This window comes from Nerophis lumbriciformis, linkage group LG18 (assembly GCF_033978685.3).
Source record: "Nerophis lumbriciformis linkage group LG18, RoL_Nlum_v2.1, whole genome shotgun sequence".
Classification (NCBI taxonomy): Eukaryota; Metazoa; Chordata; class Actinopteri; order Syngnathiformes; family Syngnathidae; genus Nerophis; species Nerophis lumbriciformis.
In genome coordinates, this window is record NC_084565.2 from 31,225,995 (window position 1) to 31,251,935 (window position 25,941).

General features: G+C 39.9%; 1 protein-coding gene across 14 annotated transcripts in view; it reads left to right on the top strand.

The window, feature by feature from the left end:
• fryl (furry homolog, like) overlaps positions 1 to 25,941 on the top strand; it is a 195,034-nt gene that overhangs the window by 104,039 nt on the left and 65,054 nt on the right. For 11 of the 14 annotated variants that reach the window (XM_061978068.1, XM_061978069.1, XM_061978056.2 and 8 more), the window contains 19 exons: positions 10,727 to 10,830; positions 10,919 to 11,027; positions 11,109 to 11,195; positions 11,268 to 11,439; positions 16,472 to 16,604; positions 16,670 to 16,777; positions 16,857 to 17,343; positions 17,422 to 17,508; positions 19,431 to 19,699; positions 19,792 to 19,993; positions 20,097 to 20,221; positions 20,285 to 20,342; positions 20,414 to 20,505; positions 20,596 to 20,768; positions 23,362 to 23,522; positions 23,593 to 23,703; positions 25,092 to 25,246; positions 25,340 to 25,439; positions 25,521 to 25,689. In XM_061978068.1, the coding sequence (XP_061834052.1) occupies positions 10,727 to 10,830; positions 10,919 to 11,027; positions 11,109 to 11,195; positions 11,268 to 11,439; positions 16,472 to 16,604; positions 16,670 to 16,777; positions 16,857 to 17,343; positions 17,422 to 17,508; positions 19,431 to 19,699; positions 19,792 to 19,993; positions 20,097 to 20,221; positions 20,285 to 20,342; positions 20,414 to 20,505; positions 20,596 to 20,768; positions 23,362 to 23,522; positions 23,593 to 23,703; positions 25,092 to 25,246; positions 25,340 to 25,439; positions 25,521 to 25,689 (2,902 nt within the window). Of the gene's footprint in view, positions 1 to 1,160; positions 1,206 to 10,726; positions 10,831 to 10,918; positions 11,028 to 11,108; positions 11,196 to 11,267; positions 11,440 to 16,471; positions 16,605 to 16,669; positions 16,778 to 16,856; positions 17,344 to 17,421; positions 17,509 to 19,430; positions 19,700 to 19,791; positions 19,994 to 20,096; positions 20,222 to 20,284; positions 20,343 to 20,413; positions 20,506 to 20,595; positions 20,769 to 23,361; positions 23,523 to 23,592; positions 23,704 to 25,091; positions 25,247 to 25,339; positions 25,440 to 25,520; positions 25,690 to 25,941 lie in introns of all 14 variants that reach the window. The other 3 variants (XM_061978061.2, XM_061978060.2, XM_061978066.2) reach the window with 1 other exon arrangement.

Here is a 25,941-nt window from a genome sequence, read left to right on the forward strand (position 1 = left end):
GGCGCTTGCTGCTTGCCCTCAATCATAAACACATTATAGCGCACCTGGTTTGTTGGAGAATAAGAAGGCAAAGCAGTAGAGATTGGTGTTGCCAACTTAGCTCCTTTGTCGTTATAATTAGCAAGTAATCAGACCCCTCTAGATATTTTTTCCAAAAGAGTGAATAGACTTTTGGAAAATCTGATATGAAAGCACTTATCGTTCTTCTTAACGAGTGCTGTCTTGGGCCTTTAAAAGGGATTTGTTTTATTTGTTAAAAAAAAAAAAAAACACAAAAAGAGAAAGAAGCAACACAATAAAAGGTTTTAGTAGGTCTAAACATGTGTTTTCCGTTTCATGGTTTTTACTCACTTTTTGCAAATGCACATTTGACCATGATGTCATTCGGTCATCCACCACCACCACACACGCACACGTATGCATGCTCGGAGTCACACACAGACACAACCCACCAGCACCACTAATGGATTGCAGTCCTTTGGGAAACACTGATCCTTATTTGCCATTTTCAATTTTAACTGCTAGCTTTTTTTCTTCCCAGAAAGTCAGACATTGTCATACATTAAATTTGACCGTGCCAAAAACAGAGTATTTTGGGCGGCCATTGTGTCTCCATACCAGGATGGTGAGCCATTTGTTTGTGCTGGGAAAGTAAAGACAAGGATCTTGCAAAGAACAAAAGAAACTAATTTGTCAAAAAGAGGTCCAAATGGGCCATTTTTTTGGGGGGTGGGGGGTTATTTGTTTGCCATATCATATCACTGCTACCTCCCCACAGGGTCAAAATACATAAAAAAGACTAGCCATGTTGAAAATCCAACATTGTGTCACACGCATTGTTCGCCTCCCTGTCACTATTTCCTTTTAACATGCTTCAAATTTGTTTTCCCCGTGTGTGTGTGTTTCACTTACATCCATTCTATTTGTTGTTCATCTGAGTGATTGGCATGCCACACCACATCACGATTAGTTTTTACGACGAAGTGATAACATGTGAGGTTATATGTTTACGTTCCGTTTTGTTTGTGACCTGCATGTTTTAATCTATATGTATTTAAGTCTCTACGCGTTTGTGTGTGTGCTCCACCACGCCCCGACCCTCCATTGTTTGCCTGCTGTCATTTTTGTTTTATCTGTTTCTTCACTTCGGGCCGCTCCAGATGCCGTCTAACAACAGCATCCGGAAGCAGATTGAGACACTGCAGGTGAGTTGCTGCTGCGTACGCTCCCTTTTGACCCGCACGCACACGGGTTCGTGGGACGGGTATCCCGGAGCTTCCGTATTATGAAACTAGAGGTGTAGTTGTTGTTGAACTTGTTTGGGATTGTAGATTACCACTCGGTGTGTCATTGTTGAGAAGATGTTGTCGTGACGTCTGCTTGTTGTTTTATTAGAAAATTGCTGTCTTCTGCATCAGGACCAGTTCACAAATGACAACAACATATTGTATCATTGAAACCAAACAATACTGGTTCATATAAATGTATGTACAGTACTTTTATGTTGATTAATATCATCTGAGTTCTTTATTTCTATTGTTGACCCTTTTTGTTTCAATAGTGGCCTCCACTCTAATAGATGCCATGTCCGAATGAATTGCAAAGTGCATCATCCACTTAAATTAATAAATTCCATGTCTCAAATATCGTAAATGCTGTCAATACAGGGTGGGTGATTATTTACCTAATCCACAAAGAGGATGGGGCATGAATTGGAGAGATATATTCAGAATTTGAAATATCATTTGCAGAGCTGCTTTGAGCGTGAGAGTCACACAATTTAACCCATTCTCACGCCCCATTTGACATTTCTCTGTCTTATATTTCCCTATTCAATACTCTATATAATTTTTTTTCATGATAAACTTTTTACATGGTGTAGTTTGAGTAACGGATTGATTGAGCAAAAAAAACAATGCATAAATTCTTGTGCCTAAACCACGGAAGGCACCACGCAATGTAAACCAATCAGAAGCAATGTAAGGCGGGTCTTGTCGTCTCTTTCTTTCACACACACCTCAGCTCAGTGTTGCCAACTTGGCGACTTTCTCGCTGAAACTACTCTTTCCTACTCCTCTTAGTGACTATCTTTCTCAAAAACGATTAGCGACAAATCTAGCGACTTTTTTTGGATGTTATATTGTCCTCAGCGTACAAGCGGCAGCTGAGCCTTTCCTCACAGGCGGTCTCCTGTCTACTGAATGTCTGCTCTTAGACAGGTTGTACTGAAAACACATTTCGTTGTACTTTAAGTGCAATGGCAATAAAGTTCAATTCATCACTGACACGCTTCAAATAAAAACTAACTAATCGTTCATGTTAATGAGCCAGTCAAAAGATTTGGTTTGTTCGTGAATACCACAACCCTTCAGTCTTTTGATCAAATTTGATACTCGTAAGATTTAACAATGCAGAACAGATACAAATACAACTAAACTAAGAATCAACAGAATACAATTAATTTACAATTCTCATCATAATTATAATTTTTTAACTCAGTTTTTGTGTCTCCTACCACATTATTTCTCTCTCCTTCAACATCCATTGTAGTCAATTATGCAAATAAGGCAATGGTGTCATCTATCAATTTCTAGCTACTTTTATAATAGCTATTGTCCTTACTGAGGTGTTGGCAACATTGGTAGATCTAGATAAATCAGAAAATACTGCGAACAGTGAGGATGGAGATGTAGTGACCTTGTGGTTAGAGCAGGGGTCACCAACCTTTTTGAAACCAAGAGCTACTTCTTGGGTACTGATTAATGCGAAGGGCTACCAGTTTCCATCCATCCATTTTCTACCGCTTATTCCCTTTGGGGTCGCAGGGGGGCGCTGGAGCCTATCTCAGCTACAATCGGGCGGAAGGCGGGGTACACCCTGGACAAGTCGCCACCTCATCGCAGGGGCTATCAGTTTGATACACACTTAAATAAATTGCCAGAAATAGCCAATTTGCTCAATTTACCTTTAACTTTATGTTATTATTAATAATTAATTATATTTATCTTTGTGGAAGCACTGATCATCTTAATGATTTCTCACAATAAATATATATAGAAACAGATAAATATCAATATACAACACTTTATTTTTATATTTTCTCCAAGTGCACATTTTTCAAATTGAACATTTTCAAATGATCACTTCTAAGACAGTCTTGTGAAATCACAATATCCCATTTTAACTAGCTAGCCACTAACATTTTTAACAAATCATGAATTACTTTGCACCATGTTTGTACAAATAATAACTCATGTAAAATACAAAAGTCAACTCTCAAATTTTTGAATAAATCATGTCACACTTTGAACTGGACACCTAATCTGTTTTCTGTTTCTTTGTCAGTTAGTGAAGACCAAGTCTTTAAAATATTTTCTTGGATTTTCAAATTCTATTTGAGTTTTGTCTCTCTTAGAATTAAAAATGTCGAGCAAAGCGAGACCAGCTTGCTAGTAAATAAATCAAATTTAAAAAATAGAGGCAGCTCACTGGTAAGTGCTGCTATTTGAGCTATTTTTAGAACAGGCCAGCGGGCTACTCATCTGGTCCTTACGGGCTACCAAGTGCCCGCGGGCACCGCGTTGGTGACCCCTGGGTTAGAGTGTCCGCCCTGATATCGGTAGGTCGTGAGTTCAAACCCCGGCCGAGTCATACCAAAGACTATAAAAATGGGACCCATTACCTCCCTGCTTGGCACTCAGCATCAAGGGTTGGAATTGGGGGTTTCATCACCAAAATGATTCCCAGGCGCGGCCACCGCTGCTGCTCACTGCTCCCCTCACCTCCCAGGGGGTGAACAAGGGGATGGGTCAAATGCAGAGGTTAATTTCACCACACCTAGTGTGTGTGCGACAATCATTGGTACTTTTTAGATACAAATTGGGAACGCAGATGCAGAGGATAAGACAGAAGAGCCAGCAGAGAAAACAGTGGGGAATGGGGAAGATTTCAGTTTCTAATTTCTGGTTAAGACTAGCATCAGGAGGCCACAGTGCAGGGAGATCTGCTGAAGATGAGGACATAATTCTTAAGGTATAAATCAACGTTAAAACAGGCCATATTGGTGTTAAAAAAGGTATAAAAAAAATTCAAACGCATAATGCCACAAAAGTCTTGTCATTTTCTGAAACTATCCAGCCCTGGATTTGATATAATACTGGTAATTTACTTTTTTTTATCTTTTAAAATGAATTGGCGTGCACAAGAGAGTTGGAAAAGAAAACTTAGCTCTCTTTGATCACATGTTCATTTGTTAGCAAGTATATTTGTTAACAACACAGCAACAACAGAACCGATGTTCTAATAGTAGCAAGGAGCAAACTGCTCAGCAAAATGAGTTCATTGCAAACAACACGAGGGCAAGTGTTTCACACCATGAGCTAAATTGCACTACCGACATTTTAAAACTCATGCAGAGGTAAGTAACGATGCTGAATGCCTACCAGTAATAATACTTAAAATGTAGCTACTGCTGCCATGATGTGGAGTTATCGTATTTTGCTGGGCTATAAATACGATTTATGCCGCAACCCCTAAATATCGAATAATAATTTTTTTTTTAACATATATTAGTAGCACTGGAATATAAGCCACAGATATATACCAGTACGAAATCTTTTGTTAGTGTTTATTTACATACCGTAATTGTTTCCAAATGGTTCCTGTAACGCGGCAGTAAAACGGATGATCAAACAAAACATAGGTCGTCAGGGTTTAAAGCGTTGGAAAAAAGTTGTGGCTTATAGTCCGGAAAATACTGTAAAAGAGGTTGCCCACAGCCAGAGCTGTGACGGCTTTCTTATGCAACGTAAGCAGGGTGGCACACAATCCCCCTCTCGCTTGACATGCACCAATCTTACAAAGCTATGATTTTTGTACTTTGTCATTTCTCAGTATGTAGCTTTTCCTGTTTTTTCCCTCCTGCGAAAGCGCCATCCCCTTCAGTTTAGTACTGTACCACAAAAGTGACTAATGCGCCACATCATTTAGTATGTCAACAAGAGCTGTGATTGCTCAAACACTGCCTGTAGGGTTTTGGCAGAGAATTGCACAGTAGACTGGAACATCGATTCACGTAGTTAATTGGTTCTTGAACAGTGTTCGTAAATACAAAAGTTTGTATATTGAAGCAAATTTCCCCATAAGAAACAATGCAAACATGAGTAATGGGTTCCACCGTCGACAAAAGTCCATATTTTAGTAAAGGTATGTACACTTTGAACACAATATAAAGCAATTTACAGCACTGTATATCAAATAAACATAACCAGGCAGTGATGGATCAACTCTCTATTTAATTACAAAGTCAAAACAACAAGCTGAGCAGCCGCCGTTTGCTGACGTGCACAAACTTTCTTAACTTTAGCAGCCAGGTTGCTACATTACTTAAGAATGAAAGACTAACCAACAAGGTAAAGTGGATTTTGTCTTCTTTGTGTGAAAGGAGGAGGCACTGTCCACAACGCTGTGGATACTTCCTGAATTTTTTAAACTACACATCGCCTGTCCATTGCTTTCTATGGACTCTTATTCATTGAGCTAGCTAAACTAGAAAAATGCTCTACACACTGGCTCTCTTGACAGAGATCGATAATTCCGCCCACAATGGATGCGGTGCAGGCAGAAAATGAAAGCCTGCATGCACACAATGGGTGGATGAAACGTTCGTACACGCAGATGAGGTTCGTACGACAAAAGCGTATTTCTCTTTGATCTGTGGTTCGTACATCGAAAAGTTTGTCAATTAAATTTCCAAGCGACTATAGAGGAGCTTAATTCAGGCTTCAATCAATCAATCAATCAAAGTTTATTTATATAGCCCGTAAGAGGGGAGGAGTATATTTACAGCTAGAATTCACCAAGTCAAGTATTTCATATATATATATATATATATATATAAGAAATACTTGACTTTCAGTGAATTCTAGCTATATATATATACATATATTTTATATATATATATATATAAATAAGAAAAATACTTGAATTTCAGTGTTCATTTACTTACACATATACACACACATAACACTCAACTACTCATTGTTGAGTTAAGGGTTGAATTGTCCATCCTTGTTCTATTCTCTGTCACTATTTTTCTAACCATGCTGAACACCCTCTCTGATGATGCATTCTGCTTCCTCTCCTTGTTGTGTGCGCAGTTGTGCACTGCACTCTCTAAAAGCTGTAGATGTTATTGTCATATATGCATGCACAGTAGATGGCAGTATTGTCCTGTTTAAGAGTGTCACAACATTGCTGTTTACGGCAGACGAACTGCTTAACGGTAGACGAAAACGTGACTGCTATTGTTGTGTGTTGTTACCGCGCTGGGAGGACGTTAATGAAACTGCCTAACAATAAACCCACATAAGAAACCAAAAACTCGCCCTCGATCATTCTACAGTTATAACGTGATTGGGCAGGCACGCTGTTTATATTGTGGGAAAGCGGACGTGAAAACAGGCTGTCGACACGTCACTCAGGTCCGCCTGAATTCCAGGAGATTTTCGGGAGAAAATTTGTCCTGGGAGGTTTTCGGGAGAGGCGCTGAATTTCGGGAGTCTCCCGGAAAATCCGGGAGGGTTGGCAAGTATGGGGTACGTACATAACACATGCACGCGCATTACCTTTAGGTGTTGTTAGCTGATAGTAGCCATTTGCCTGTCATTGCATGTATATTCTAACATAACAACAATGTGACTGAAAATTTGTGTCGCTTCTCTTGGACTGTTTTTGTATGTGTGCATGCGCTCAAGACGGTAAAAAAATATATTACATAGACTTTATAATGTGCCCAGGGACACCACCCTCAAATCATCCAGTTCATTGCTCAGGTAGATCTGCAGTGGGATTTTCAAATTAATGTGTTCTGTTAAACCACTAACGGTAGCATAAGCCAGCTAGCTAATGTTCCTGTTAGATTTTTTGCTTTGAAAACTGTAGCTGTGAGGAAGTTGCAAACGGCACCTTTAATTGATTAGAGGCGTCGATAAGAGTATTTACGACAGATGCCTTTACCTCTGAAGCACTCTGCAGTTGAGTAAATAAACAGCCACTATATGAGGTCACAATATAACTTACTTCACCAATTGTTATTAATTAGGGACCGAATGTCCCTTTGGGACAGAGGACCCTATTGTATTTGTAAGGTTTTATTATTATTATACCGCCGCCTCTTTGAGCTGTAATTTGACCCCCTTAACATGCTTCAAAACTCACCAAATTTGACACACACATCAGGACTGGCGAAAATTGCGATCTAATCAAAAAACCAAACCTTAAAACTCAAAATTGCGCTCTAGCGCCCCCGAGGAAGAAAACACAGACAAAACTGCCTGTAACTTCCAGTAGGAATGTCGTAAAGACATGAAACAAAAACCTCTATGTAGGTTTCACTTAGACCTAGATTTTATACACTGACATCCTTCAGCAAAAATCAACAGGAAGTTTGCAATTCCCCCTTCAAAACAAAAGTTTTGTAAAAACAGTCATCTTTGCCTCTTTGAGCTGTAATGTGACCCCCTTAACATGCTTCAAAACTCACCAAACTGGACACACACATCAGGACTGGCGAAAATTGCGATCTAATAAAAAAAAAGCAAACCCCAAAACTCAAAATTGCGCTCTAAAACACAGACAAAACTGCTCCTAGGAAGAAAACACAGACAAAACTGCCTGTAACTTCCAGTAGGAATGTCGTAGAGACATGAAACAAAAACCTCTATGTAGGTCTCAATTAGTCCTACATTTCATATATTGACAACCCCCAGCAAAAATCAACAGGAAGTTTGCAATTCCCCCTTCAAAATAAATGTTGGGTCAAAACAGTCACCTTTTTTTAAACATTATCTCCTCTGAGCGCGATTGTCGTGTCGGCTTCAAACTAGCACAGGAGAGAGATTGAACCCTTCTGATTAAAAGTTGATGAAAGAGTTTTAATTACTGCTCAGGTTTGGATTTGATGTGCCGTCAAAGTCGGTCCCGTCCATCGCTGCTTGCAGCTTTAATTTACTTTTATTGTTATTACTTATAGAGTATATTGTGAATAAATTGAGAACAGGAAGTGAACAAAAGTTTTAGCAACTGCTGTGTAAAGGAAAAGGGGTAGGATTAAATAAGCTCTGCTTCTTCCTACTCCTTTTCGAACATGTTGAATAGAGAAACTGGAAATTGTGATGTATCATGTTGTATGCATGCATGTTTGAAATAAACTCAAACTCATTTATTTATTAGTGTTTTGTGCATCCCTGCACAGCATTTCGATGAATATTGTGTATGTGACAGAGATGTCTCGCTCTTTCTTTGGGCGAAAACAATCTTGTTCGCGTGTTGTGTTCATCCTGCTTGTTTGGCAAACGGGGTTGACATTTGCGTGAAAGAACCCAGTGGTAATGCCATGTGCATGAAAGCACAATGATGAGTGTAGTCATGCGCGTTCTGATGAGGTCTGTTCTGCCACGTCCGTCTACAAGCTCTCTCTCGAGTCGGATTAGAGGAGCGAGAGGCATTTCATTGGGCTTTATTGTGATAGACTTGCCTCTTGATACGGTAATAACACCATGTAATTCATAGCTGTGTCGGGGGGGCAAGCGAGGTCATTCTGGGATTCCTTCTTTAAAACAGGCTAAAACTGGTGTGTACTTGGATCCATCAGTGCCATTAAGGTAAAACCGTACAGTAATGATGAGTCAAACAATACTGAAGCATGAGGACAGGGAATGATACTGTGTCCCTTGGTGTCTTAATGTGTCTGTCACTTTAAAAAAAAAACACACACACGTGACCGATACTGCTGCTGTGTCATTTGACTGCAAAGCGCCAAACTTAGTTTTTCAGGAAGCACTTCTTTCAGCTCACAGGTGACAGCTGGTGCTAAAGTTGGAAGAGTGGTGTGCTGCGTTACGCATCAATTTTACTCACTTTTAAAAAATAATTAATTTTATTTTTTTATTTTGGCTGCAGCTGTTACATATACTGTAATAATGTAGATGGTGATTGTGATTTTTTATATATTGGATATATTATATAAAAAAAATAATATATCAGTATATATTATATGTAAATATTACATGTTATATTTTATATTGCTAGTATGGTACATTTTTTGTCTACTTAATACCTGCATTATCCTTTCCATCCGTACCCTTTCCATCCTTTGTAACTGAGCTACTGTGTGGAACAATTTCCCTTGTGGATCAAAAAAGACTAAGTCTAAGTTATCTAAGTTCTAAACGGCACTAAGAAAAATGAAAAATCCCAAAATGTGTAATCATTCTGCTCTTATAGCGCCAAATAAGGTAAATGTTATTTTTTTCCTGTTTCCTATTTGGCTCATGCTCATTGCTAAGAGTTGAGCGTTTCATAATTTCTTCTTGCACAGTTGGTTGTTAAAAAAATATAAATAATCGCTAACTATTGATTTTATTTGCAGGTCTAATGTTGTCACTCTTTTCATCCAGCAGATGGCAAATGACCATTATGAAACACTAGCACAGTATCAATACAGCTAGTGAGTGTGCCATGCACTCACCGAGGCGTCACTTACCCATCACTACTGTAAAGTGATCAGTATCATCATCTGAATAAGTCAAATTATTTAAGCAGGCGTAAATCTGCAGGGGTTGATGGCTTGCCCAGAAGAGGCAGCGACTTGAAAATAACTATTTTTTTAAGCCTGCTAAGTTTATTTCAGCTATGTCTTTGCTAAAAAGTGGACTAAATATGCTCAAGTTTTTCAGGCAGGTTTTAAGGAGGCTCAATGTGCCACACGTTGAAAAAGCCTATGCCTTTGGGTATTGCATACGGTACAGGCCAAAAGTTTGGACACACCTTCTCATTCAATGTTTTCTCTTTATTTTCATGACTATTTACATTGTAGATTGTCACTGAAGGCATCAAAACTATGAATGAACACATGTGGAGTTATGTACTTAACAAAAAAGGTGAAATAACTGCAAACATACAAATTACTGCTTTGCACACTCTTGGCATTCTCTCGATGAGCTTCAAGAGGTAGTCACCTGAAATGGTTTTCACTTCACAGATGTGCTTAAAACGAGAGAATGCAAAGAGTGGGCAAAGCAGTAATCAGAGCAAAGGGTGGCTATTTTGAAGAAACTACAATATAAAACATGTTTTCAGTTATTTCACCTTTTTTTGTTAAGTACATAACTAACTCCACATGTGTTCATTCATCGTTTTGATGCCTTCAGTGACAATCTACAATGTAAATAATCATGTAAATAAAGAAAACACATTGAATGAGGAGAAGGTGTGTCCAAACTTTTGGCTTGTACTGTACATCTTTATTTTACTTCCATCTTTCTGTACACCATGCTGCAAAAACAATTACCGTATTTTTCGGAGTATAAGTCGCACCGGAGTATAAGTCGCACCTGCCGAAAATGCATAATAAAAAAGAAAAAAAACATATATAAGTCGCACTGGAGCCCCTCGAACTATGAAAAAAACTGTGACTTATAGTCCGAAAAATACGGTAGTCCAAGCAACATTAAATATCTAAAATCAGATAATTTAGGACAAACAATATATTTTGTCTTTTGGTGTTGGAATAATTTGCTTATCTTATAATTTATGTGTTCTCAAATCGATAGATATATTTCTTAGAACTCAAATGTTGTGACTCCAAAATTTCGATGTCTCAAGTCTGCAGCAAAAATGTGTCTTTTAGTTTGACTCTCATGATGCTTTTAATCACCTCCTGCAGAACAAAGACCCAAAAATGTCCAGAGTGGCACTGGAGTCTCTTTACCGGCTGCTATGGGTCTACATTATCAGGATCAAGTGTGAGAGCAACACTGTCACACAGAGGTCAGACACATACACACCCCATTACACACCAATCAAACCTAAGACCAAACCTAATGTGAATTTTTTGATTTTTTGCCACACTTTCTAGTCGACTACTCAGCATCGTGTCAGCACTTTTCCCCAAAGGCTCCCGCAGTGTGGTGCCCAGGGACACCCCCCTCAACATCTTTGTCAAAATCATCCAGTTCATCGCTCAGGTAGATCTGCAGTGGGATTTTATTCCTCAAGTGGGTATTTGATTATTACATTTATTATGGTCTGTCGTGTTTGGATGCCAGGAAAGACTGGACTTTGCAATGAAGGAGATCATCTATGACCTCCTGTGCGTGGGCAAGTTTCACAAGACATTCACCATCAATCCGGAGGTACAATATTTGATTTTGAAAGTGCATTATTTTGCATCTTTAATTAATTTGTTTATCTCTTTGTTCCTTCAGAGGATGAATGTCGGTCTGCGAGCCTTCTTGGTGATCGCGGACAGCCTGCAGCAGAAAGATGGAGAGCCCCCTATGCCCACCACTGGGATCATCATGCCCTCTGGCAACACGCTGCGAGTTAAAAAGATCTTTCTCAACACCACCCTCACTGATGAAGAGGCCAAGGTCATAGGTAGGCTTGACCTCCATTTTTGAGACTACTTTGCACTTGGGTTGTACGGTATACTGGTACTAGTATAGTACCGCAATACTAATGAATCATATTCGGTACTATACCGCCTCTAAAAAGTACCGGTCTCTCTTTTTTTTTTAACGGGCATGACAGCACGTCGTGTCATTGCTGGTTTTACGAGCAGACGAGCATGTTCGGCAACGCACAATCACAGAGTACTTACAAGCAGACACAGTGTGTAGACAAAAAAGGGAGAATGGATGCATTTTGGCTTAAAAACTAACGATAAAGGTGAAGCTATAACACTGAAACGCCCTCAGGAAGAGGTGATTTAAACATGGTTAGCTAGCTAAAGTATGCAGTATTTTAGCTACTTCTAAATCACTAATCCTTGCCTCCATGGCGACAAATAAAGTACGTTTCTTACAAGTATCATCCCTGCAGGACGAGGAATATTTAAACATGCTTCACTACACACCGTAGCTCACCGGCGTTAAAATGTAAACAAACGCCATGGGTGGATCTACCCCTGACATTCACTGTAATGATACCAAGTACAGGAGCGTATCTCGTCGATACTACTATGATTCATCGATATTTTTTAGCATCACAACATCTTCTTTCGTTTAAAAAAAAATTTATATTATGTTTATAAACTGAGGAAATATGTCCCTGGACACATGAGGACTTTAAATATGACCAATGTATGATTCTGTTACTACTTGGTATCGAATTGATACCTAAATTTGTGGTATCATCCAAAACTAATGAAAAGCATCCAAACAACAGAAGAATAAGTGATTACGGTACATTTTAATAGAAGTGTAGACAGAACATGTTAAAAGAGAAAGTAAGCAGATTTTAACAGTAAATGAACAAGTAGATTAATAATTCAATTTCTTCCACTTGTCCTTAATAATTTTGACAAAATAATAGAATGGAAAATGACACAATTTGTTACTGCATATATCAGCAGCTAAATTAGGAGCCTTTGTTTGTTTACTTACTACTAAAAGACAAGTTGTCTTGTATGTTCACTATTTTATTTAAGGACAAACTTGAAATAAGAAAACATATGCTTAATGTACTGTAAGATTTTTTGTTAAAATAAAGCCAATAATGCAATTTTTGGTCATCCCCTTTAATTAGAGAAGTATCGAAATACATATTGGTACCGGTACCAAAATATTGGTATCGGGACAAAACTACTTTGCACACAGCACAGTGTGTTAATCCTAGTGCTGTCAAGTGAGATTATTTAATTAGGATCTGTGATTAATTCATCTAATTAATCTCACCTACAACAATTAATGAGAAAAGCCCTCAATTTGAGGTATTTTCATTTAAATTAGATTATTTTGAAGCTAGCTATATAACACAGAAAGTAACTTTATAAAGTCAATTGTTGATTTTAACATTCTTGAACAGATGCAGTTTGTGTTATATAAGAAAATAAAACGTCAGGTCCATATAAAGTGTTGACGTTAATACATCTGCTTTACCTCTGCTTCAGATAATATTGAATAAATAAAACAGACCCATCAGTCACAGTACTTGCATATGTTACCAATATTGCAGTTGTTCTGAAACTTTTTGCACCAAGTACCACCTCAAAAAACACTTGGCTGCGCAAGTACCACCTTAATGACCAACGTTAACATACAGTAGCGTAGTAGGCCTAAGTATTCATAAAAAAATAAAATTAAAAAAAAGCTCCACTTCAACTGCATGTCTTCCCCGTCAGCCAAGTGGTAGTTTTTAGCACTTCCATGTGGAGTCTACTGAGAGATATAAGTTCGAACTATATGCTACTTTGTAATAGAAATGGCAACGACTGAGCATTTTAGGATGCATGTGCATGTACAAGCCACTCAGCCCCACAACAAGAGGATAGAGGAAAAAAAGGAACTTATTGATGACAATGTCGGACTACAATTGACTTATCCGCTGACGTCACATTTGTGAAAAACGTCACAAATTGGGCAAATTCCGGTTCGTTTGTAGGAAGGAAGACAAGCCTATTTTATAAATATCTCCGCCATACCTCCATGGTTTGATTTAAAATTTTCGGCACTCACAAAAACAGGTACCAATAGGTAAGAAAAGCTGTTTTAGGTCCTTTTTAAGAGAACATATTTAACAAACAAATATTTATATTAATCACAATTACATGTTGTAAAACAGAGTGGAGGAAATGTCTTTCCTGATAGTCAATCACATGTCATGTTTCAAACCATATTTAGTAGAATATGAAGTTATTTAGTTAAGCTATTTCTACAATTTTGGTTTTATTTCATTCAGCGGCAGACACGCAAGCATTATTTCTCCATAGCTCATGTAATGGATAGAAGAAGAAGAAGAAAAACATTGTCTACTCCAGGCTAAAATCATTAGATTCAAAGTTCTACTAACCATAAACACACTTATAATATGTCAAAGTTAGTTATGATTATTTTACACTATTTTTTAGATATCATTCATCATTCACTATTAAAAGCCGCCAGCATCAGACTTGTGACAGAGAGAGACCTCTTTTTCACTGTGTCTATCAACTAGGGATGGGCGATTATATGATCGTGATCGTTGATTGCAATTAATTTGATTTCGATCATGGTGATCAGCTGTCAGCCTATTTCCTCGATCAAACATGGAAGATGCAGCAGTAGGGACGCAACGAGGCTCGGTATTATCCTGCACGGAACAGTCCACCATTATTGACCGTGATCCTGTGTGTGTCTGTGAATGTGTGTGTGTGAGTTTGTGCACGTTTGTGTAAGAGTGTGTTCATGTGCGCGACCTCCCATTCCACAGTCAAGAAAGTGAGGCTCGTCACAACGTAAATAATCTTCGATCAGCGTTATGCCTCGTCCCCTTACACAGCTGCGAGTGCAGCCCAGAATAACAAAATAAAGAAATATGACTAACGCTAGCATAGAAGTTAAAACAACATTTAAAAGAAGCAGCGGATTTAGTGACAGTCTTTATTTACTTTCACAATCTGCTGAAGCGCGCTAGTAATCCTACCCTGAATGCAGACTTGCAGGCACTCGCAGTAGTCTTTATTAGTCCCGACTGAGAGAATCAAGACACCCACTAGTTTAATCAGAAAAAGGCATTTTTTGTTTTTGTGTCTGCAAAGATTCCAATCCTCTGATATAACATTTACTAAAACATTTTACTAAAACTAATCACTTTGTGTTCTCTTTGTGGATTAAAAAAACAAACAAATTTTGTCATTAAACTTGTTTTATGTGTTGGCATACATTATTTTACAGTACTTCAAATTCAAACTGCACTTTAATATATTTTCTTTCAATATAGGATACGGAATTTGAGTTTTAAAACTCCACAATGTGGGTCACCACTTGGTCTTTGCCAAAGCACTGGTGAGAAGCTCTGATTTATACAAGTAATTAAAGAATACAAATAATAATTTACCATTGGAAATTGTCGTGTAGTAAATGTTAACTTGAAACAAAAGTCTTAAATTATTCACCACACCAATTATACTTTGTATACTGCAAAGGGTTTGTGATGACAAGCAAAAAAAAACAAAATAACTTTGAGAGGCAAAAAAGTTGTTCTCTTTACGCCCATAAAACGTACTGAAAACGAAGCAAAACCAGGCACGTACCATAGCATGGGTTACCTGTACCATTACATCTCTAGTAAACATAAATATAGATATGAACAAAATGACAGTTGTCAGCTGTTAGCATATATTATTACTTCAATCAAACATGGTGGAAATGTCTGTTGCAAGATACTGCAGTAGTAAACAGTAGGGATGTGGTACTCGCTATAATCCTGCACGGGACAATATGCTTAAAAGAAAACAACCTGATATTAATCGAGATCGGATAACCGTATTTTTCGGACTATAAGTCGCAGTTTATTTCATAGTTTGGCTGGGCTCCAGTGCGACTTTAATATGTTTTTTTCCTTCTTTATTATGCATTTTCGTCAGGTGCGACTTATACTCCGGTGCGACTTATACTCCGTAAAATACGTTATATTAAAAAAATAATTGGAATATTTACTAGAGATGTCCGATAATATCAGGCTGCCGATATTATCGGCCGATAAATGCTTTAAAATGTAATATCGGAAATTATCGGTATCGGTTTCAAAAAGTAAAATTTATGACTTTTTAAAACACAGCTGTACGGAGTGGTACACGGACATAGGGAGAAGTACAGAGCGCCAATAAACCTTAAAGGCACTGCCTTTGCGTGCCGGCCCAATCACATAATATCTACGGCTTTTCACACACACAAGTGAATGCGAGGCATTCTTGGTCAACAGCCATACAGGTCACACTGAGGGTGGCCGTATAAACAACTTTAACACTGTTACAAATATGCGCCACACTGTGAACCCACACCAAACAAGAATGCAGCACTAACTCTTCCGGGACGCTACAATAACCCCCCTCCCCCATTACCCCCTACGCCCCCACCTAAACCACGCCCCCCCAACCCCGCCCACCTCAATCTTCTCAAATTCCAAGCTGCTGTTTTGAGGCATGTCAAAAAAAATAATGCACTTTGTGACTTCAATAATAAATATGGCAGTGCCATGTTGGCATTTTTTCCATAACTTGAGTTGATTTATTTTGGAAAACCTTGTTACATTGTTTAATGCATCCAGCAGGGCATCACAACAGAATTAGGCATAATAATGTGTTAATTCCACGACTGTATATATCGGTATCGGTTGATATTGGAATCGGTAATTAGGAGTTGGACAATATCGGAATAACGGATATCGGCAAAAAAGCCATTATCGGACATCTCTAACATTTACCATCAATTATCTTTGTGCTGCATGGCAGTACAATTGTTACTGCTAGTAAAGCACAGGCAGAGGGCGAGGCAATTCGCTGACATAAAGACACGTTCGAGAATAAAAAATAGATTACCGTACTGCAATTAAAAAACATAATGGGGGTCTAATATGGCTTTACTTCATTAATCGCAATTAACGCGATGATTTGACACCCCGAGTTCATTCCACTCTCGGCTCTTTGCAGGCATGTCACTGTACTACCCGCAAGTGAGGAAGGCCTTGGATAACATCCTGAGACACCTGGACAAGGAGGTGGGACGCTCCATGAGCATGACCAGTGTGCAGATGTCCAACAAGGAGCCAGAGGACATGTTCACGTATGTGCCCGCCTTCCAATCGGCGTCACAGCAAGTAGGTTTTTAACCGGTTTCCTGTTTAACAGGGGAGAGAGGAAGCCCAAGATCGATCTGTTCCGCACATGTGTCGCTGCTATTCCAAGGTTGATACCAGACGGCATGAGCAGACAAGACTTAATAGAGCTCCTCGCGAAGTAGGTCATATTCTCGAAGCTCGGCTCAGGAGCTGCTCTGGTCTACCATGTGCCTTAATGGCCTTCTCCCGTCCCCCAGGCTGACCATCCACATGGACGAGGAGCTGCGTGGCCTAGCTTTTACCACTCTTCAGGCCCTCATGGTGGACTTCCCTGAGTGGCGCGAGGATGTCCTTACTGGCTTTGTGCACTTCATTGTCCGGGAGGTGACGGACGTTCACCCCACGCTGCTGGACAACTCGGTCAAGATGCTGCTGCAGCTCATCAGCCAGTGGAGGCAGGCCGCGCAGAGCAGCAACAAGAGCCACGATGCGCTGGTCGGTCACGGACGCTCGTCACGTTTGAGGGCCCGCCTCGAGATTTACTTTCTCACCGGCTCGTCTTTAAAACAGAGTTCCAGCAGCAGCCATTCTCTCTCCGCGGAGCGTTCGTCGCTAGGTGTGCTGCACATGGTGGAAGGTCTGGCCATGGTCGTGCTTTGCAGCTGTCGCCCTGCCACACGCAGGCTAGCAGTCAACGTCCTAAAGGAGGTCCGTGCACTGCACACGACCCTGGGCATCGGCAAGGTAATTATAGTCTTACTTGGAAACCACAGTAGACTTGCCTGCAATTTGGTTTTTCTCTGACATTTTCACTGTTTTTAGGCCGATGAGGAATTGGCCATTGATGTCATGGATAGATTAAGCGCATCAGTGTTGGAGAGCTTTATTCATCTTACTGGTGCCGATCAGGTAAAATGTCCACATATACAGTATTTTTTTTTAAAGAAAACTGGACTTGATAGCGCAATATATGCCATACAGTATATTGCATACAACAATGTTGTCTTAAAGAGTAGGAGAGGAAGACATAAACGTTGCTGCGTGACCTGCAGTGCTAACATTACGTCCACATATTAATAACATCATGCTGGGTTAGGCTATTAGTTAAAGAAAAACAAAATGATCAAACTCAGAGCTTCTACATTTGTAGCTGACTAACAGATGGTTGGCAGAGGTTCTGGGTGCATTTTAGGACGTGTAGCGAAGCCTTTTCAATAAATTTGTTGATTAATGTATTTTTTCTTTGTAAATGTGTACACACTGACCGGCATCACCTAGCTGGGGGAAGGTCAGGGGCAGTATCCTGTCCATGAGGAAGAATGTGTTTCCATCATGATGTCATTGCAATTTTAAAAACAGACTTTAAGTGCCTCTTTTGTTAAAAGTGGCACAAATGAGTGAGGGTTTTAATCTTAACTTTGGTGTTCATAAAATAGCTCGAGGGCTCTACAGCTCACATTATTACCTTTGCTAGGAAATTATGGAATCATTTAGCAAGCTTGTCAGTTAGTTAGCAACATAACTCAAAAAGTTATTGGTGGATTTTTATTAAACTTTTGGGAAATATCCCAAATGTCCATTTCTACTTCATTACCTTATGTTTACGTTATGCGAGCAGCCCCGCATAGACAAAAAGTGTGGAAGACTGACAAGAGCATTGAATCGGTTTCTTTATTTCCACTGTAGATATCTCAAAAAGTTATGGGCAGATTTCGAGTCAACTTTCTGGAAGTGTCAGAAATGGAACAATCAACAAATGATCACATTTTGGGGCTAATCTGGATCATGTTACCTTACATTTACGTTATAAGCGTCAACTTCTGTTTGTGTATGCTTGCGGCCCCACCTCCACCCACAGAGACAATGAGAGTGAACGACTGACAAGAGCCAATTAGATTTTGGAGGATTTTTGTAAAGATTCTTTAATATTGAGAGATAGAGCTTGAAGAAGGTCTGCACTTTTTTAGTTGTTAGGTTTCTTACTAGGACAGGGGTCGGCAACCCGCGGCTCCGGAGCCGCATGCGGCTCTTTGATCACTCTGATGCGGCTCAGCTGCATACTTGCCGACCCCCCCCGATTTTCCCAGGAGACTTCCGGATTTCAGTGCCTCTCGCAGAAAACTCCCGGGATTAATATTCTCCAATTTTCACCCTTACAATAATAATAAGGGTGTGCCATGATGGTACAGCATTTAACGCCCTATACAATCTGTATGAACAGCATGCCAGCCCAGCCTCTTGTTATATGCATCTTCTGCTTGCACACGTAAGTGACAGCAAGGCATACTTGGTCAACAGCCACACAGGTTACACTGACGGTGGCCATATAAAACAACTTTAACACTCTTACTAATAATGCGCCACACTTTGAACCAAAACCAAACAAGAATGACAAACACATTTCGGGAGAACATCTGCACCTTAACACAACATAAACACAACAGAACAAATACCCAGAATCCCATGCAGCCCTGACTCTTCCGGGCTACATTATACACCAGTGCTACCACCAAACCCCGCCCCCACCCCAACCCTGCTCCCTCACACATCAAACTTTGTATGCAGTGTTATTTCATTTTAAATTTCAAAAGATTTTTGTGGCTCCCATTGTTTTCTTTAATTTGTGAAACTGGTCAAAATGGCTCTTTGACTGGTAAAGGTTGCCGACCCCGTGTACTAGGACCTTCAACTTATATAGTTTTCATTCCTTTGTATCTATGTGTTGCAAAATCTCTGTCCATTGCCCAAAAAACTGATTACATTTTGAAGAATGTCCAAAATGCAAATTGCAAAATAACTTTTGATGCTGACTTTACTGTTATCTCCTTCAGACCAACCTGCTGTATTGTCCCAGTGGGATCGACCTCCAATCGCTGGCGGAGTGGAGCTCGTCTCCCATCAGCCACCAGTTTGACGTGGTGAGCCCCTCACACATCTGGGTGTTTGCCCACATAACGCAGGGCCAGGACCCCTGGGTCATCAGCTTCTCCAGCTACCTGCGTCAGGAAAACCTGCCCAGGCATTGTCCCACCGCCCTTAGCTACGCTTGGATGTTCGCCTACACCCGCTTGCAGCTTCTCTCCCCTCAAGTCGACATCAAGTATGTTGGCACTTATTGTGTGTTTTCAGTGTTTGGACGATTTCAGATGAACTTTGCTCTTTGACATCCACGTCCTGTGTTTCCACCTGCAGCAGTCCCATCAATGCCAAGAAAGTCAACAACAGCAGCGACTCCTACATCGGCCTTTGGCGGAACTACCTGATCCTCTGCTGCAGCTCGGCATCCTCCTCCCCAACCATGTCTGGTTCTTCCTCCGCCTCTGGTTGCGTCCGCTTCTCCCTATCTGAGACGCTGGCGTCCACAACGGACAGCGGCTATAGTTACGATTCCAAGGTCAGGAGGCCCTTTTGTAAATGGTCGCAGTCACTGGAGAATACCATCGCAATTTAGTAAAAGCTGCACATTCCCACCCTGACATTCCGCTTTCTGTTCCCAGATTGTTGGCACTCCTTCCCCGTCAATTCTGTTTAAACACATTGTTCCCATGATGCGCTCTGAGAACATGGACATCACAGAGTCTCTCGTGTTGGGGCTTGGCAGGACCAACCCCCTGGCCTTCAGGTAAACCATCTTCCGTGACGACCCCCATTTCTTCTACTAATTAGTCAACTTCTCTGTCAACAGAGAGTTAATAGAAGAGCTAAATCCCATCATAAAAGAAGCCCTGGAAAGAAGACCTGAAGTAAGAGCAGCGATTAAAAACACATTTCTGTGTCAATGGAGCAAGTTAGTCATTAACTCATTGCTTTGCAGAACATGAAGCGACGCCGGCGTCGTGACATCCTCAGAGTCCAGCTGGTCCGGATTTTTGAGCTCCTGGCTGATGCTGGTGTCATCAGTCAGATGTATGAGAATCCACACGTTATTTACATGCAGAGATCCATGTAAATTCCTGCTTTTTGAAAGCTTGAAATTGATTTGCATTGTTGTTACAGAGCGAGTGGGGGTTTCGATGGTGAGAGTCATTCTCTGAACAGCACTCTGCTGGACTACGTTGACATGACCAGGCAGCTGCTGGAGGCCGAGAATGACAAGGACTCGGATACGCTAAAGGACATCCGCTGTCACTTCAGTGCACTTGTGGCAAACATCATTCAGAACGTTCCAGGTATCTCTCTCTCATCATCACTTGGTCAACGGTTGTTATTTTAATCAAGTTACTTTAAATGTTTAGTTTATTCATCTTACTTATATATAGGGGTGTCCTGATCTGATATTTATATCAGATATTGGTCCGATATCAGCAAAAAAAACATACCGGATCATATTGACTTCCATCTAAAATCTCCGATACAAGCAGTCCTGCAGCGCGTTTACTTGTGCAAAGTTGGACAGCCAGTTAACATCTAAATGTCTTCTAATAATCACACAGAGTTGTCTTTTCTTGTATTTTAGTCAAGTCATTTACAAATGGTAAACATGGTAGGCTATAGGCTACCAGGAGCTAGCAGATAAACAACAGTGAAGCACACAATAGCGCACATGCTAGACATACATAATAAGTGGACAGAATTGAACAATATTGCAGTCTAAAACACGAAAGTTGTGAATGTAAACAAGTATCAAATAATTATAGTTGCATATTTTTTACAGATACAATGCTTATTAGGCATACTTGCCAACCCTCCCGAATTTTCCGGGAGACTCCCGAAATTCATCGCCTCTCTCGAAAACCTCCCGGGACAAATATTCTCCCGAAAATCTCCCGATTTTCAGCCAGAGCTGGAGGCCACGCCCCCTCCAGCTCCATGCGGACCGAGTGAGGACAGCCTTTTTTCATGACGGGAGGACAACAGGATGACAAGAACTAAATCATCCAGACTAGAGATAAATTGTATTATTATGTTTATCTTACCTAAAAATAAATATATTTATTAATGGAAAAAAAAACAAAAACGAAATACATTTTTACTATATTTTGCTAAAAACATCAAAATTAATTGTATTTGTATTTTTATTTTTTCTGACTCCTTATTACATCCAGCCATAGAATTATACATTAAAACAAACATATTTGAAATAATTAATTTAAAATTATCATAATTCATTTAAAATGACCATATTTAATTATTAAAATAATTGCTTGTTTATCAACAACTTTAGCATTTTATTCATTACATTTTGAAGCTCTCAGAAGCCAAGTTATGTTATATTCCTTAATATTTATTTATGCAAGTTTGAAGTATCAATTATCTAAACACAGTTTTGTTTGCATATTTTCAGGATGTAGATATATATATATATATATATATATATATATATATATATATATATATATATATATATATATATATATATATATATATATGTGTATGAAATACTTGACTTGGTGAATTCTAGCTGCCAATATACTCCTCCCCTCTTAACCACGCCCCCAACCACTCCCCGCCCCACCCCTGACCACGCCCCCCGCCCTCCACCTCCCGAAATCGGAGGTCTCAAGGTTGGCAAGTATGTTATTAGGAAGTATCCAGTAACAAACGTGTCCTAATTATTCAACTTAATGCATCATGAGCTCAACTTAATGAATTATTGTGGCCAATAATCGTCACCAATAAACAACTACCGTTCCACTTGAACATTGAGTCCATTTAAGATGTTTTTTAATTGAACGTTACTAATTTTCAGACCTACCATTGTTCTGTTTGAGTAATTTAACTTGATCACGACATTCCTAACATTTTACACTACAAAATACATTTATCAGGATTGTTTTTGCCCATATCAGATATGCAATGGTCAATTCTCAAGACTTCAATATTAGTATTTACCGTATTTTTCGGAGTATAAGTTGCACCGGAGTATAAGTCGCACCTGCTGAAAATGCATAATAAAAAAGGAAAAAAACATATATAAGTCGCACTGGAGCCCGGCCAAACTATGAAAAAAACTGCGACTTATAGTCCGAAAAATACGGTAATTGGAAGTGAAGTGAAGTGAATTTATAATTATATAGCGCTTTTCTCTAGTGACTCAAAGCGCTTTTACATAGTGAAACCCAATATCTAAGTTACATTTATACCAGCGTGGGGGGCACTGGGAGCAGGTGGGTAATATGTCTTGCCCAAGGACACAACGGCAGTGACTAGGATGGCGGAAGCGGGGATCGAACCTGGAACCCTTAAGTTGCTGGCACGGCCACTCTACCAACCGAGCTATACCGCCCCAAAGTGGAAAAAGTTGTATCGAGACAGCCCTACTCATATTTAAGAACTTTGTTTATTACTGTAAAAATTATAGCATAGGATATATTTTTATTTATCTCACAATGGAGCACAGAACGTAGTATATTGCACAAAAGAGCAGCAACAGAACCAATGTTGTAGCTGTAAGGAGCAAACTGTTTTGATACTGCTGATGAGTTAATAATGAATATACCACGTATGAATTTCACACCAACAACAGCTGAGTAGCGCAACTGGCATTTTAAAGCGCCCACAGAGGTCTATAAAGCTGTTTGATGCTGACCACTCATGATACTTCAAATGCCATCTTGTAGAGTTATTAAAAAACACTGCATCAAGAGGTTGCCTACGGCCATAGATAGCTGTTAATGCGAATGTTTTTTGATGCGGCACCAGTTCAAGAGCCCCATGGGTATTTACTTTTTGTGGACCACATACCCAGGGACTAGAGGCAGTAACTACAGCATATACGGGAGGCAGGCAGCTTGTGAAAATGTTTTTTATTTGTGCTTCCAGTGCACCAGCGGAGGACCATCTTCCCGCAGCAGTCACTGCGACACAGCCTCTTTATGCTGTTCAGTCACTGGGCCGGGCCCTTCAGCATCATGTTTACGCCGCTGGACCGATACAGCGACAGAAATATGCAGATCAACCGCCATCAGTACTGTGCATTAAAGGTACACGGAAGACAAGACTGCGTACACAATATTATTTACTGTTAACTAATACACAAATCCTACTGCCCAGGCCATGTCTGCCGTGCTGTGCTGTGGCCCCGTAGCTGACAACGTTGGCCTCTCCTCTGATGGATACCTCTACAAGTGGCTGGACAACATCCTGGATTCGCAGGACAAGAAGGTTAATTAACTTAAAAAAAACCTTTTTGAGTTTTCTCCCATAATTGAAATGCTTTGTTTGACTGGCCTAAAGGGGAACCACACTTTTTTTGGAAAAAATTTGCCTATCATTCACAATCCTTATGTAAGACGTTTTTCTTTTTTTATGCATTCTAACTACCGGTAGTAAATAAATTAGAGCAAAAGTCTGCTTACAATGTAGCCTATAGGAGTCGCTCTTCTCTGCCTATAAAGCGGATAAATAAACATCCAATCACCTTCATTAAAGTTTCATTTACACGCTGTCAGTATATATGTCATATAGTATCAGGCACATTCATAATAATATGTAATATTTACGTATTTTGGTTATTTTAAACATATGGCAACACAACGTTCTCTTTTTTCTTCAACAACAACACTTATCACTACTTCATGAGAGGCAACAAACATAAAGAAACATTACTTACTACTGTACAATGTCTGCTGTCACTGGTATGCCAACTGTTAAGATGTTTATGGATTCCCGTTTAGACGAATAATGACTCATGATCCTCGCAAAGGGAAAAATGAGGTGGAACCAAGCCTCTTTTCAGGTCTATTTCGCCATTTCCAAGTCTAAATTGGATGTCAGTTGACTAACTTCTTGGATTATGTCCTCATCCTTCTGGGTGAGAGGCATGATAATTAATCTACAACAAACTTTCACAAGCTCTGAGGCGAGAAAGCAGCTCACAAGCTGATGACGTCAATACAGCAGCATAAGGAAGTTACCTCTCTGTGACAGTGCACCGCTAAAAATAGGTCCTTAACGTTAGCGCGTATAATAACTATCGCCAATACTTGGTTAATACGCAAGTTGCGAGATATAAATAGAGTACTGTTGGCAGTTTTTGGATGGTTATTTAGAGGGGTTTAAGGGCGAAATAGAGGACCTTCCAAAAACTCCATTGTAAGCGGAGTTTTATTTAAGTTTATTTACAAGTTAAAATGCATTTTAAAAAATGTGTCTTGTCTCTCATAAAGATTGTGATTTATAGGCAAAATTCCCACCAAAAAGTGCAGTTCCCCTTTAATGTAGTGGCTTTTTGTTCAGCACAGACCATCTAATTCAGGCTCTATTAATGCTTGTAATAGTTGAAAGGACAATGGGATTACATAATGCATTCTAGCTGCATTACTTAGGTGTTATGTCAATGACCGGCCTTGTTTTGCTTGGCCTAACCCAAAAAGTTGAGGTCATGCACTCCATGGCAGTACAGAGCCACACATTGTGATGAGGATAAGGGGCCCCCTAGTGTTGTTCAGAGGTACAGCAATCCGAGATTCCCAACATGTTCTTCCTTTTCTATGTACGAATCAGTAAGTATGATGGGTACAAACCTCTGGTTACCTGCTCTTCTACTTTAGGTTCACCAATTGGGCTGCGAGGCGGTGATGCTGCTGCTCGAGCTGAATCCCGACCAGAGCAACCTTATGTTTTGGGCTGTGGACCGCTGCTACACAGGATCCCGACGTGTGGCCACGGGGTGCTTCAGGGCCATAGCCAACGTGTTTCATAACAGGTCGGAGCCACACTCAAACACGTCGAACATTGAGACTGCTTTTAATGAGTTAGTTCCTGTGGATTAACATCTTCCACTCTGTTTTCTTCTCAGAGATTATCAGTTTGACATAGTCGTGCTGCTGAACCTGATTTTGTTCAAGGCCGCTGACTCGTCTCGTGATATCTACGAAGTAGCCATGCAACTGTTACAGGTGGGGGATGTGTGATTGGTACATTGCGCTAAATCAAGCAACACAACTGCACTCATTTGCAAATCGCTCTTTTTTGCACAGATCTTGGAGCCTAAGCTCTTCCGTTACGCCCACAAACTAGAGATCCTGCAAACCGACGGCATTCTAACCCCTCCCTCGCCGTTGCCACACCTTTACTCTGTGTCGTACTACCAGCTGTCAGAGGAGCTCGCACGGACTTACCCAGAGCTCACGCTGCCCATCTTTTCAGGTTGGCAACCCTTTTCTAGTATGAGGCTGTAGTTATTTTAAGGACTTTTAAAGGTTTGTTTTTTTCTCTGCATTGTGTTTGAGCATGCTGTGACTTTGACTGAATGGAAATGGACTATCAACTAGGGGTCATATTATTATTATTTTTTCTACATTTAAAACACATCCTTGTGGTATACATAACATGTAATGGTGACGCTTTGGTTAAAATTTTGTAGAGACTTTGTTTTACGGACCATCTTCAAGTGGCTTT